The sequence below is a fragment of the Salmo salar genome, chromosome 14 (assembly GCF_965601325.2).
Source record: "Salmo salar chromosome 14, fSalSal1, whole genome shotgun sequence".
Lineage (NCBI taxonomy): Eukaryota > Metazoa > Chordata > Actinopteri > Salmoniformes > Salmonidae > Salmo > Salmo salar.
This window is the reverse complement of record NC_138304.1, coordinates 62,448,879-62,462,618: the sequence shown is the minus strand read 5'-3', so window position 1 is coordinate 62,462,618 and position 13,740 is coordinate 62,448,879. Positions and strand designations below refer to the sequence as shown.

Here is a 13,740-nt window from a genome sequence, read left to right as displayed (position 1 = left end):
CACACGCACACATGGATTTTGTAGATATGTGATAGTTGAGTAGTGGCCTGAGAAGCCACACTTAATGTCTTATGAAATGTAATATTTTTTAATTGGCTGTATGATATACCACTAAGTAGCGCTGAGTCACTACTTAAGATTGGCAAATTCGCCACTGGCGCCCTGTGCTCTTCACAGATGAAAGCAGGTTCACACTGAGCACATGTGACAGACGTGACAGAGTCTGGAGACGCCGTGGAGAACGTTCTGCTGCCTGCAACATCCTCCAGCATGACCGGTTTGGCGGTGGGTCAGTCATGGTGTGGGGTGGCATTTCTTTGGGGGGCCGCACAGCCCTCCATGTACTCGCCAGAGGTAGCCTGACTGCCATTAGGTACCGAGATGAGATCCTCAGACCCCTTGTGAGACCATATGCTGGTGCGGTTGGCCCTGGGTTCCTCCTAATGCAAGACAATGCTAGACCTCATGTGGCTGGAGTGTGTCAGCAGTTCCTGCAAGAGAAAGGCATTAATGCTATGGACTGGCCCGCCCGTTCCCCAGACCTGAATCCAATTGAGCACATCTGGGACATCATGTCTCGCTCCATCCACCAACGCCACGTTGCACCACAGACTGTCCAGGAGTTGGCAGATGCTTTAGTCCAGGTCTGGGAGGAGATCCCTCAGGAGACCATCCGCCACCTCATCAGGAGCGTGCCCAGGCGTTGTAGGGAGGTCATACAGGCACATGGAGGCCACACACACTACTGAGCCTCATTTTGACTTGTTTTAAGGACATTACATCAAAGTTGGATCAGCCTGTAGTATGGTTGTCCACTTTAATTTTGAGTGTGACTCCAAATCCAGACCTCCATGGGTTGATAAATTGGATTTCCATTGATTATTTTTGTGTGATCTTGTTGTCAGCATTCAACTATGTAAAGAAAAAAGTATTTAATAAGATTATTTCATTCATTCAGATCTAGGATGTGTTATTTTAGTGTTCCCTTTATTTTTTTGAGCAGTGTACACACACACACACACACACACACACACACACACACACAGCTCTTTTATAAGGAACAACTTCCTGTATCCAGACACTCCTTCTGAGGGACAGACAGAAGCTCCATGTCACCACTCAGGAGTGGGTACCACGAGAGCAGACATAGAAAAATAATTATTATATTTCTATGAGAGAGCAGGTCGTCAAGGAGACTTGGTAACAAAAAAAAACGATGTCAATTTGAGGCAGAGTGTGGGGGGGGGGAGAAAGAGAGGGCTCCAAACAAACAAGGTGAACATAAAAAAGACTGAACATTTTAATATCTCATATAATCACTTTACATCAAATCAAAGTTCATTGGTCGCGTAACCAGTTTTCCAGATGTTATCGCAGGTGCAGAGAAAAGCTTGTTTCTACCTACTTAATATGAGATAAAAGCTTTAATATAATACTACAAAACATCAATATAAACCAGTTTTTGTTACATTCACTGTCTATAATTTGGCCTGTCAAATCCTAAATCCCAGGCTTTAAAATGACTGTCTGGAGCAGACAGCGAATCCCGATGAAGAATGGCGCCGGAGGGGATGGCTGCCGTTTTACGGGCTCCTAACCAATTGTGCTATTTTGTGTGTTTTTTCCGCATTGTTGGAACTAATCTTGTCCGAAATGTTAATGCTACCGTCTCTTAAGACCGAAAAGCTCCTGGATATCAGAACAGCGATTACTCACCTCGAACTGGACAAAGCTAAAAAAATATTTATTTGTCTGACGAGAAGAAGGAAGTAATGTTGCTCCCAGACAGGCCCAAATCCCTGTCATTCGCATGAAGGAAATACAGGGGGCAGAGATCTGGGTGCCTTGTGAGAATTTGTCGGCGAGTGGGTAACCCGCCTCTGCCATCCGTTCTATTGGTCAACATGCAAACACTGGAGAATAAACTGGATGAGCTCCGTACGAGACTATCCTACCAACGGGACAAAGAAAACTGTAATATCTTATGTTTCACTGAGTCGTGGCTGAACAACGACACGGGTAATATACAGTTGGCTGGGTTTTCCGTTAAATCGGCAGGACAGAATAACTACGTCTGGTAAGATGAGGGGTTGGGGTGTGTCTATTTGTCATTAACAGCTGGTGCACAATGTCTAATTTTAAGGTAGTCCCGAGATAATGCTCGCCTGAGTTAGAGTATCACATGATAAACTGTCGACAGCACTATCTACCAAGACAGTTTTCATCTATATTTCCGTAGCCTTCAATGTACCACCAAAAAAACGACTCTGGCACTAAGACCGCACTCAATGAGCTGTATAAGGCCATAAGCAAACCAGAAAACGCCTATCCAGAAGCGGCACTCCTAGTGGCTGAGGACTTTAATGGAGGCAAACTTAAATCTGTTTTACCTAATTTCTACCAGCATGTCACATGTGCAACCAGAGGAGAAAAAATAAAAAACTCTAGACCACCTTTGCTCCACACAGAGAAACGTACGAAGCTCTCCATCGCCCTCCATTTGGCATATCTGACCATAATTCTGTCATCCTGATTCATGCTTAGAAGCAAAAACTAAAGCAGGAAGTACCAGTGCCTCGCTCAATACGGAAGTGGTCAGATGACACGACTACTCCTTTAAGACCCAGATAGGTCTCAGTTGTGACATAAATCCAGAAAAAAAACTACCAGCAGCTTGTTAAGCCATTGCACCACAGGTTAAAAATCATTACGTGTCTTTTCTGTGGCCTGGAGTTTTTCCTTATCTCATGACTGTTAAGTTAATGTTTTAAGTATCCCTATATTTCTGTTATTACGGGGCTATCACTCAGTCAAGAGTGTGCCTGCGCAGGAAATTAGTTTGTGGATGGACCTAGCCGTGACTGTAATGGCTACCTTGTAGTGTGTTCATACAGTATAGTAAACTTTGTTAAACTGGAACCTTGTCGTTGTGTCATTTCGAGTTAACATTGGTAGCAGAGGATGGCTAATAACTACAATGTGCCACCTCGCTTCGACGAGAAGAGGTCGTACGAAAGTTGGAAAAATGAACTTGGAATCTGGACACGGGTTACTAATCTGGACGCGAAAAAGCAAGCACTTGCGGTGGAATTATCGCTCGAGGGAAGAGCGAGAGATACAGCACTGGAAATATCCGTTGAGGATTTGAACAATGATGATGGTATGGGAACTTTGATCAGAGCACTGGATTCTGTATTTCTTAAAGAAGAGAAAGACCGTGCCTACGAGGCATATTCAAACTTTGACAGTGTTTCGAGAGATATTTAGGTTGCAATGACGGACTACATCATTGATTTCGAACAAAGGTACAATAGGATGCGCAAGTACGACATGGTTCTCCCGGATGCAGTGTTAGCTTTCAAGTTGCTAGATACTGCCTGTCTAGATGGTAGGGAGAAACAGTTGGCTTTGACTGCTTGTACTGTACTGACTTTTGCATCAATGAAGTCGGCACTAAAAATAATTTTTGGTGAAAAGACGTCTGTCGCGCCGTTAACAGATGGAATGCAAGCGAGTGACGGAGCATATTACACTGAGCAGCAGAGAAAAGGCGCCAAAAAGTCACGTTCTCAAGACAACCTGAAGAGGGCGCCATTTCCCGGAACAAATCCACTGGACAAATATGGAAGGAGATCAAAATGTGCTGTTTGTCAAAGCACTTACCATTGGGTTAAAGACTGTCCTCATAAAAATGAACAAGTTAAACTAACAGAGGAAAATGTAAACACAGATATAGAGCAGTGTAACATTACACTGTTTTCAAATGAATCTGCTTCTGATACTGATATTTTTATAGTTGAATCCTTAGGATCTGCTGTGATTGATACTGCATATACACGGACAGTGTGTGGTGCAAAATGGCTTGATAGCTATGTTAGTGAACTAAATATGAAAGAAGTACAAAATATGATTGACACACCAAGCAACAGAGCTTTCAAATTTGGAGATGGGAGAATTGTCCATTCTACCAAGAGAGTTAAGATACCAGCAAAAATTGGTCAGACTAAGTGTCACATTGAAACAGAGGTGGTCCCTACAGATATCCCCTTACTATTAAGCAAAGCTTCCCTCAAGAAGGCAGGGGCTGTACTAGACATAAAAAATGACAAGGCAGTGATGTTTTAACAACCAGTGACTCTTGAACTTACTACCTCAGGCCACTATTGTGTAAACATTTTAGACAAAGACATCACACAGAGTCCATGCAAAAAATGAGATTCGGACAGACACAGAGCACATGGAGATTCTGACAGTCACAGAGAACATGAAAACAAAAGAAAAACAAAGTATTGGTAAAGCTTCACAAACAGTTTGGACATGCTACAGTTGACAGACTTCAGAAGTTACTCAGCAGTTCAGGGAATAATGATGATGAGAGTATTTCCATTCTACAGCAGATAGTTAACAATTGTGAGACATGTCAAAAATACAGTAAACCTAAGCCCAAACCAGCTGTTGGTTTGCCACTAGCTTCCAAGTACAATGAAACAGTGGCTGTAGATCTACATGAGTTAGCACCAAGTGTGTGGTACCTTCACATAATCGACCACTTCACACGCTTCAGCGCTGGAAGCATTGTGAATACAAAGAAACCCAGTGACATCGTCAGGCACTTCATGCATTCCTGGGTAAGTGTGCATGGCCCTCCCCAGAAATTGTACAGTGACAATGGAGGAGAATTCAATAATAATGAAATAAGAGAAATGGCAGAGAAATTCAACATGGAAGTAAAGACAACTGCTGCATACAGTCCATGGAGCAATGGACTTCTGGAGAGACACAATCAAACACTCACAGAGATCATGCTGAAAGTGAAGCAAGACAATGGATGTGACTGGAACACAGCCCTAGATTGGGCTTTGATGGCAAAAAACTCAATGCACAATGTTCATGGTTACAGCCCATACCAACTAGTGTTCGGGCAGAACCCTCATTTTCCCTCTGTACTGGTTGACAAGCCACCAGCACTAGAAGGGGCCAGTGTCAGTGCATGGGTGGGACAGCACCTTTCAGCACTACATGCAGCGAGAAAAGCGTTCACTGAAGCAGAGTGCTCAGAAAGAATTCGCAGGGCTCTGCGTAAACAGCTACGACCCACCGATGAGAAGTACGAAACTGGAAACAAAGTGTACTACAAACGAGTTGACTGTCAAGAGTGGAAGGGACCGGGAGTAGTCATTGGCCAAGATGGTGTGGTGATATTTGTGAGGCACGGAGGCATCATTGTCAGGGTGCATCACTCAAGATTGCGGAAAGTAAATAATCAACAAGATAGAGGGGCTGTTGCTGAGAATCATCCTAATGAAAAGGAGACAGTAACAGACACAAACCTACCAGATGTCACATCCAATGATATGGACACTGAAACTGACACAGGAAATGGATCAGAGACCTTCAACCATGCCACAGATAATACTGTTGAGCGTTCAAATGAGGAAAACATTCAACAACAGCCACATGTGTTAAGAGAACATGGTTGTTCCAATCTGAAAACTGGACAAACTGTTAAATACATGGACAGAGAAAGTGGTATTCCACATACAGCAACCGTCATTGGACGAGCAGGAAAAGCCAAAGGAAAACACCAGAACTGGTACAACTTGCAGTACTCTGAACCAGTTACACTTTCTGGTACAACAGGGTCAGCTGACCTGTCACTTGTAGATAATCTCAGAATTGAACCAATGGAAAATCGAAAAAAACAGAATGACATTCAAAATGATGATGTACTTGAAACAAAGGACGTGTCATTTGACTCAGCTAAGCTAGATGAGCTCAGTAATTGGAGGAAAAATTGAGTGTTTGAGGAAGTTACAGACATTGGCCAAAAATGTGTCTCAACAAGGTGGGTGTGTACCCTTAAAGAGTCCTTAACTGGAATAGTGCCTAAAGCACGTCTAGTGGCTAGAGGTTTTGAGGAGCTGGCTGCTAAACAACTCCCAAAAGACTCACCGACATGCGCCTCAGAGTCACTCAGATTGCTGATGTCAGTGATCTGCCAGAAACAATGGAAACTTAATTCCATAGACATCAAATCTGCATTTTTGTAGGGAACAGAGCTGTCAAGGGACATTCACATCCGACCTCCGCCTGAAGCTAAATGCGAAGGAACACTGTGGAAACTAAAGAAGTGTGTGTATGGACTGGCAGATGCATCACTCTACTGGTACAACAAAGTCAAGGCAACAATGCTGAGTACAGGTGGAAAACTGTCACAAGTGGATCCTGCAGTCTTCTATTGGCTTGATCAAGACTGCAGTGTGACTGGAGTACTTGCCTGTCATGTTGATGACTTTATCTGGGGTGGCTCACAGACCTTTGCTACAACTGTGATTCCACACCTCAAATCTGTTTTCCAGGTCGGCCGTGAGGAGCATGATAATTTTTGTTATGTTGGCATAGAGTTTATTACAGTTGATGGGACAATACTGATGCAACAGGAGAGCTATATCAAGAATCTTCAACCCATTCACAGGGATTCTTCAAGAGCCGTACAAAGGAATTCCCCTCTATGTGGAATTGAAGCTGATCAATTGAGGTCAAAGATAGGACAAATTTTATGGGTTGCTAGACAGAGTAGACCTGATGTAATGTTTGATGGTTGCAACTTGGCATCTAACACAAAACACGCCACTGTACAAACCATTCATGAGGCAAACAAAGTTGTTCGTAAACTGAAATCACAACAAGTGACTTTAAAGTTTCAGCATGTTGGAAAAGATGACTCTTTGAAACTAGTTGTCTTCAGTGATGCTTCGCTAGGGAACCTTACAGATGGAGGCACACAAGGTGGACATCTAATCGTGTTAATGGGTGAAGGAGGAAGATTCTCGCCTATCTGTTGGCAGTCAAAAAGGATCAGAAGGGTTGTCCGAAGCACACTTGCTGGAGAAACACTTGCTCTTGCGGATGGAATTGACAATGCGATCTTTCTTGCAACTCTGTTCTCAGAGCTTACCACTGGTGAGACAAAACGGCACATTCTACCTGTAGTTTGTGTCACTGACAACTACTCATTAGTTGATGCTTTGAAGTCAACCAAGTCGGTCACAGAGAAAAGACTTCGTCTTGAGATTAGCAGCATCAAGGAATTTATTCAAGCTCAGAGAATCCAGCGGATTCTGTGGTCGACCACAAAGGAACAGCTTGCTGACTGTCTGACTAAAAAAGGAGCATCCGGTCTTGTGCTCCTACAGGCTCTCAGTAATGGAAAGTGGCAGCTTGAGTAATACAAATAAAAACTGTCACACAACCCATTTGTAATGGGGAACTTAAATAATACTTGGACATTTAATTATGTTGTTGATGTTTAATTTGTCTTTAAAGAAAAGGGGGAGATTGTTAAGTTAATGTTTTAAGTATCCCTATATTTCTGTTATTACGGGGCTATCACTCAGTCAAGAGTGCGCCTGCGCAGGAAATTAGTTTGTGGATGGACCTAGCCGTGACTGTAATGGCTACCTTGTAGTGTGTTCATACAGTATAGTAAACTTTGTTAACCTCTTGGGGCTAGGTGGGACGCTAGCGTGCCACCCGTGGTGCACTCCATCAACAGCAGGTGCATTTCAAGAGCGGCAAATTTGAATCCAAATAAATGTCAAAATTCAAATTTTTCAAAAATACAACTATGTTACACCATTTGAAAGATAAACATCTCCTTAATCTAACCACGTTTTACGATTTCAAAAAGGTTTTACGGCGAAAGCATAAATTTAGAGTATGTTAGGACAGTACATTTACAAGAGTTGTGTGTAATGTTTTGTCAAGTCAAAGACAGGGTCACCAAAACCATAAAACCAGCTAAAATGATGCACTAACCTTTTACAATCTCCAGCAGATGACACTCCTAGGACATTATGTTAGACAATGCATGCATTTTTAGTTCTATCAAGTTCATATTTATATCCAAAAACAGCGTTTTACTATGGCATTGATGTTGAGGAAATCGTTTCCCTCCAATAACCGGCAGTCAAGTCAGCGTAACAAATTAAATAATTAAAATTAGAAAACATTGGTAAAATATTATATTGTCATTTAAAGAATTATAGATTTACATCTCTTGAACGCAATCAACTTGCCAGATTTAAAAATAACCTTACTGGGAAATCACACTTTGCAATAATCTGAGCACTGCGCCCAGAAAAATACGCGTTGCGATACAGACTAGACGTCATGTTGGGGAGATCTAAAATCGAAAATACTATGTAAATAATCCATTACCTTTGATTCTCTTCATCAGATGTCACTTCCAGGTATCACAGGTCCATAACGAATGTAGTTTTGTTCAAAAAAGCTCATCATTTATGTCCAAAAATCTCCGTCTCGTTAGCACATGATGTAAGCCAGCCGGACTTCTCGTCATGAACGAGGGGAAAAAATATATTTCCGTTCGTTCAAACATGTCAAACGTTGTATAGCATAAATCATTAGGGCCTTTTTTAACCAGAACATGAATAATATTCAAGGTGGACGAATGCATACTCTTTTATAACGTATTGGAACGAGGGTACCCAACATGAACTAGCGCGCCAGGTGTCTAATGGGACATCACCGTTCCATGGCTCTTGTTCGGTCAGATCTCCCTCCAGAAGACTCAAAACACTTTGTAAAGGCTGGTGACATCTAGTGGAAGCAATAGGAAGTGCCAAAATATTCCTAAACCCCTGTGTTTTTCAATGGGATAGGTTTAAAGTCAATACAACACATCAGGTATCCACTTCCTGTCAGAAAATGTCTCAGGGTTTTGCCTGCCAAATGAGTTCTGTTATACTCACAGACACCATTCAAACAGTTTTGGAAACTTTAGAGTGTTTTCTATCCATATATAATAAGTATATGCATATTCTAGTTACTGGGTAGGATTAGTAACCAGATTAAATCGGGTACATTTTTTTTATCCAGACGTGCAAATGCTGCCCCCTAGACCCAACAGGTTAAACTGGAACCTTGTCGTTGTGTCATTTCGAGTTAACAATGACCTGGTCAGGTAAAACTCTGGGTCCTATTTATAGGCTATGACAGGGTCCAACGTTTTTACTCAATGGCCCGACCGGCCGAACAGAATTTGTGTTTAATATAATTTAGCAACGTAAGTCATTACTCCATTCTTAAGCATTGCATTGTCTTAATTGCATTCATTTTTGTTTCTAAAGTATGTCATTTTGAGAATATTTCTTTCCCCCCACTCAAAATAGAATGCTGCCCCTTTAAGACAATTCCGTTTCTGAAAGAGATATCGACCTGGCTGCAGTAGGCTAGCCAATGCTAAAGTGTAAATAGTAAGTGACTATCAACATTGGCCAGCATATTGCTGCTATGTTAACTATTGAAGGTTTAACTTTTGTAAATGACTTTCCCTAAAATAAATAAGATCAGTGAGTAGATTGATGGGTGCTTCTTTTTTGCTCAGGACAGCTCGCAGGTTCTGTGTGAATGTAGCTATCAACTTCTGTACTGATTGAGAAGTTGTGACTTGCAGTAGAATGCTGTACTTGAATGAACGGCCAATCATATTGCTCAAATACAAAGAGCACGACTATTCTGCGTGTAGTCTTCAATAGTTTTCCATGGTAGACCGCGACAGAGCAGGTAAATGTTGAACTGGAACGCATAAAATGCGCTGAGAAGTAAATAGCCCGGTCACTGCCGCTGCTTTGAAAGTGGTGTGGCGGTGCTACACCAAATATAAAATTACTGTGGCAAATGCTGTCTCGCCACATGTTTTCTGGTGGCTCTGAGCCAATGCCAAGTGTACTCAATTGGTTCTACTCACACAGCAGCCTGAGAGACATTCTAGGCATCTGAATTGAGACATTCTAGCCATCCTAATTGAGTCTAATGGATAGCTCTCTTAATTTCAAATAAAGAACCCCAAGATATGTGTGTGGACAATTCCATGTTCATTAAATCAAGACGAGCGTCGCTGACGACGCAAATGGAGAAGGTGTGCATGTCTACTGCGCCACTGTGGGGCCTCTTAGGGGAGAGGGGCTGATGTTAACAATGGAGGGAGTGGATTAAAGGAGGGTGGCGAAAAGGGTCTCACCACGTGAGTGGGCTTGAGAGACTCTCCATCGAAGCGTGTCAGGTTGGAGCTGTCTTCTGGGAAGCCATCGCAGTCCTCCAGCTCCTGGGCGTTGCACGGGGGCTTGTCCTTGTCTGGGTTGGCATTCTGAACTCAGGGAGATGGAAGCAGAGAGATTGGATAGCGTTAACAGTGAGAGGATGCATTGAATTCATTCATTAGAAGCCAATGGCGATGGGAACGCTAAATCCCTAAATGAGCAGTGAGTGGTTAAACAAGTTTGGACTGAAAATATAATAAAAAATAGGAAGCTGAGACCGAGGCAGCTCAAGAGAATTGGACATGATGGTGTGAGGGAGAAGTAGAGCTGCTTTGAAAAACTAAAGAGGGAGGGGTGAGAGTGAGAAGACCTGAAGGTAGGCGAAAGGGGCAATAAGAGGCTAAAAGTGAGGGCTCAGTGAGGGGGTTGGAGGGGGGTCAATTTAGGGGAGATTAGATGCATAGAGGCACAGAAAGTAACATCAAGATTGGAGGTAAAAAGAGAGATGGACAGCAAATGAGGGGTTCATAAAGGATAAATAAAGACTGAGGGTGTTGAGGAGAGCATAGGATTGGATTCATCATCAGTAACCCAGGGTCATGTTCATTAGAGCAATGGAAAATGGAAAGATGCATTTCAGGTTAAGTAATCACTCCCTGTTTCACTCCTTTTTCTTCCGTTTCATGACTAATGAACACTTCCCAAAATTAAAAGACAAGGCTCAGCATATGTCAGTGAGTCTCACCATGTCCTCAGTAGTGAGGTATGTCAGTCTCTCGTGGAGCAAGGCCGTCTGCTCCTCACTCATCAGGAACTCTCCTCTCCTGTCTCCTCCAGTCAGCAGCTCTGGCCACATGGGCCCCTCGCTCCTCTTCTGGAGAGTCACCTCCAGGCTAGGAACACACACAGAGACAGACAGGGTGGTAGGACTATACTGGCTGAGGGGTATGGTGGAGAATTGCAAGATTGTTATAATACTTTTATTGCATGAAATGGTTGTTTTATGCAACAGAATAGAGGATTCTTATAACTATTGTGTGTGTGCTCTACTGTGGATGGGCCTCTGGGAGATAACACTGACAGGAGATTTACGATGTCTTTTGGGTGATAAAACATAAAGAGACCGCATTCCAGAGCATGAGTTAATGTTTCTGTTCTATATGGTACCAAGGAGAGATGACCCCAGGGCCAGACCCTGGTCTGCACACAAAGATGACTGTTTTTACAGCAGATACTGTCTGCTATGAATTATAGGTATCTTTCAAACAAATCTTAACCTTGTGATCCATTCTATACACCTGTTTGTCATGTAGGTTGAAAGGGGTGTGTGTTGGCTATAAAATACCTTTGTACTTTTGTCTCAGGGCTCTCAACGAATGATCGAAGCGTGAATTGTCAACCAACCATCCATATCGTAGAGCACTCAATCGATTCACTTTATATGTGTGCTTTGTATTGAACTGATCCCTTATAAGTGATTCAAAATTTAGTTTAAGTATAACTCTGACTTGTGTGATCAGTTTGTCTCTCCTCATTTGATAGTAAAGGAATTAGCCACCACATTTGGCGACGGGGACCGCTCCCGACGACCTGGATAAATCGTGCACGAGGGATCCCTCAAACTTGGGATCTCAGGGAGACCACACTTCGGGAACGAAGCAGATGGACCCACCTTTGATCTGAGAGGCAGCGAGCCGAGTGGATACCACATCGCAAACTTAGTAAAATAAAGAGGTGAGCGAAACACGCAAAGTCAAGTTTTTAAGAAAAGCCTGTTACGTAGGCTCCGAGTGTGTATTCCTGTGTGAGGGGGGCACCTTGGAGGCGTAAACAGGGCTGAGTCAGTGGAGGATGATCTGAGAGTTAGTCGACTCAAAGACACCTATCATTGGTCGGGTTGCGGGCGACCTAGAGCCGTCCTGACACTGAATTGATCACAGTGGGGATTGGTGCGGTCCGTAGGTGTGAGGGGCCAGGGTGTACAAAAAGCCCATGGAGTTGGTGGAATAATCCTTTAATTCATTGCCACTTACTCAGCTGGGCCAGGGGCGCTTTAATTAGGTCAGGTGGAAATGTCCGACAGATCTCCACTCCATAAAAGGAGGAAATCACCATCGCCTGATCGCGCTGCTTTCTCTTCCTTCACTCTGTCTAATCCAGAAGTTCTGTGCGTCCATGAATCCACGTAAGTCCACCGACTCTGTTACCTTTCATCTGAACTATCTGTTGCGATCGGGAGAGTGGGCCAATCAGTTGTTGTTTGAAGTTATTATCGCGTGGCTTGGAGCGCACGCTTCAAACATTTTGTCTAATGTGAATGGTCAATGATTCCGGCCCTACGGTTCATAATAGGCCAATTATGCAATTGGTATGGTTAATATGTAATGAAATTCCGTGTACACATGAAGACACTTGAAAGGCTGAAATAAGAAAGTAATTGTTTGTTGAACTGATCGGCACTGATATCCAACTAATGGCGATTATAGATTGAATAACCGATCACTGTTTGTATTATTCTTTCATGATTTATGATAAATAGTTACGAGCCTAAATTACTCACCGATGATTCCTATTGACTTATTAATGAACTGGATTGTTGAATTCCCTAAATGATGTTAATAATGAATGATTGTTATGATTAGATCTTTGTGATGATGGATTTGATTGTCCTTTGAACCTAAACACAGATTCCCGGTCGGAATATTATCGCTTTTTTACGAGAAAAATGGCATAAAAATGGATTTTAAACAGCAGTTGACATGCTTCGAAGGACGGTAATGGAATATTTAGAATTTTTTTGTCACGAAATGCACCATGCGCGCGACCCTTCTTTACCATTCGGATAGTGTCTGGGACGCACGAACAAAACGCCGCTATTCGGATATAACGATGGATTATTTTGGACCAAACCAACATTTGTTATTGAAGTAGCAGTCCTGGGAGTGCATTCTGACGAAGACAAAAAAAGGTAATCAAACTTTTATAATAGTAAATCTGATATTGGTGAGTGCTAAACTTGCCGGGTGTCTAAATAGCTAGCCCGTGATGCCTGGGCTATGTACTTAGCACATTTTGCAATATTCTTCATCTGAAAAGCTATTTTAAAATCGGACATATCGAGTGCATAGAGGAGTAATGTATCTATAATTCTTAAAATAATTGTTATGCTTTTTGTGAACGTTTAGCGTGAGTAATTTAGTAAATTGTTAGCAAATTCCCCAGAAGTTTGCCCCCCGCAAACTTATGCTAGTTATGCTAGTATGCTAGTTATGAACGTCACATGCTAATGTAAAAAGCTGTTTTTTTATATAAATATGAACTTGATTGAACAAAACATGCATGTATTGTATAACATAATGTCCTAGGTGTGTCATCTGATGAAGATCATCAAAGGTTAGTGCTGCATTTAGCTGTCTTCTGGGTTTTTGTGACATTATATGCTAGCTTGAAAAATGGGTGTCTGATTATTTCTGGCTTGGTACTCTGCTGACATAATCTAATGTTTTGCTTTCGCTGTAAAGCCTTTTTGAAATCGGACAGTGTGGTTAGATAAAGGAGAGTCTTATCTTTAAAATGCTGTGAAATAGTCATATGTTTGAAAAATTGAAGTTTTTGTATTTTTGAGGAATTTGTAATTCGCGCCACGCCTATCATTGGATATTGGAGCAGGTGTTCC

General features: G+C 42.3%; 1 protein-coding gene across 7 annotated transcripts in view; it reads right to left on the bottom strand.

Annotated features, from left to right (window-relative positions):
- Positions 1 to 13,740, bottom strand: part of nudcd1 (NudC domain containing 1) — an 88,798-nt gene that overhangs the window by 39,836 nt on the left and 35,222 nt on the right. For all 7 annotated transcript variants that reach the window (XR_014380270.1, XM_082960642.1, XM_045693612.2 and 4 more), the window contains 2 exons: positions 10,810 to 10,957; positions 10,046 to 10,171 (listed from right to left, as the gene is read on the bottom strand). Coding sequence is in view for 6 of the 7 variants with exons in the window: in XM_082960642.1 (XP_082816768.1) it covers positions 10,046 to 10,171; positions 10,810 to 10,957 (274 nt within the window). In the remaining variant the exon portion in view is untranslated. The remainder of the gene's footprint in view (positions 1 to 10,045; positions 10,172 to 10,809; positions 10,958 to 13,740) is intronic.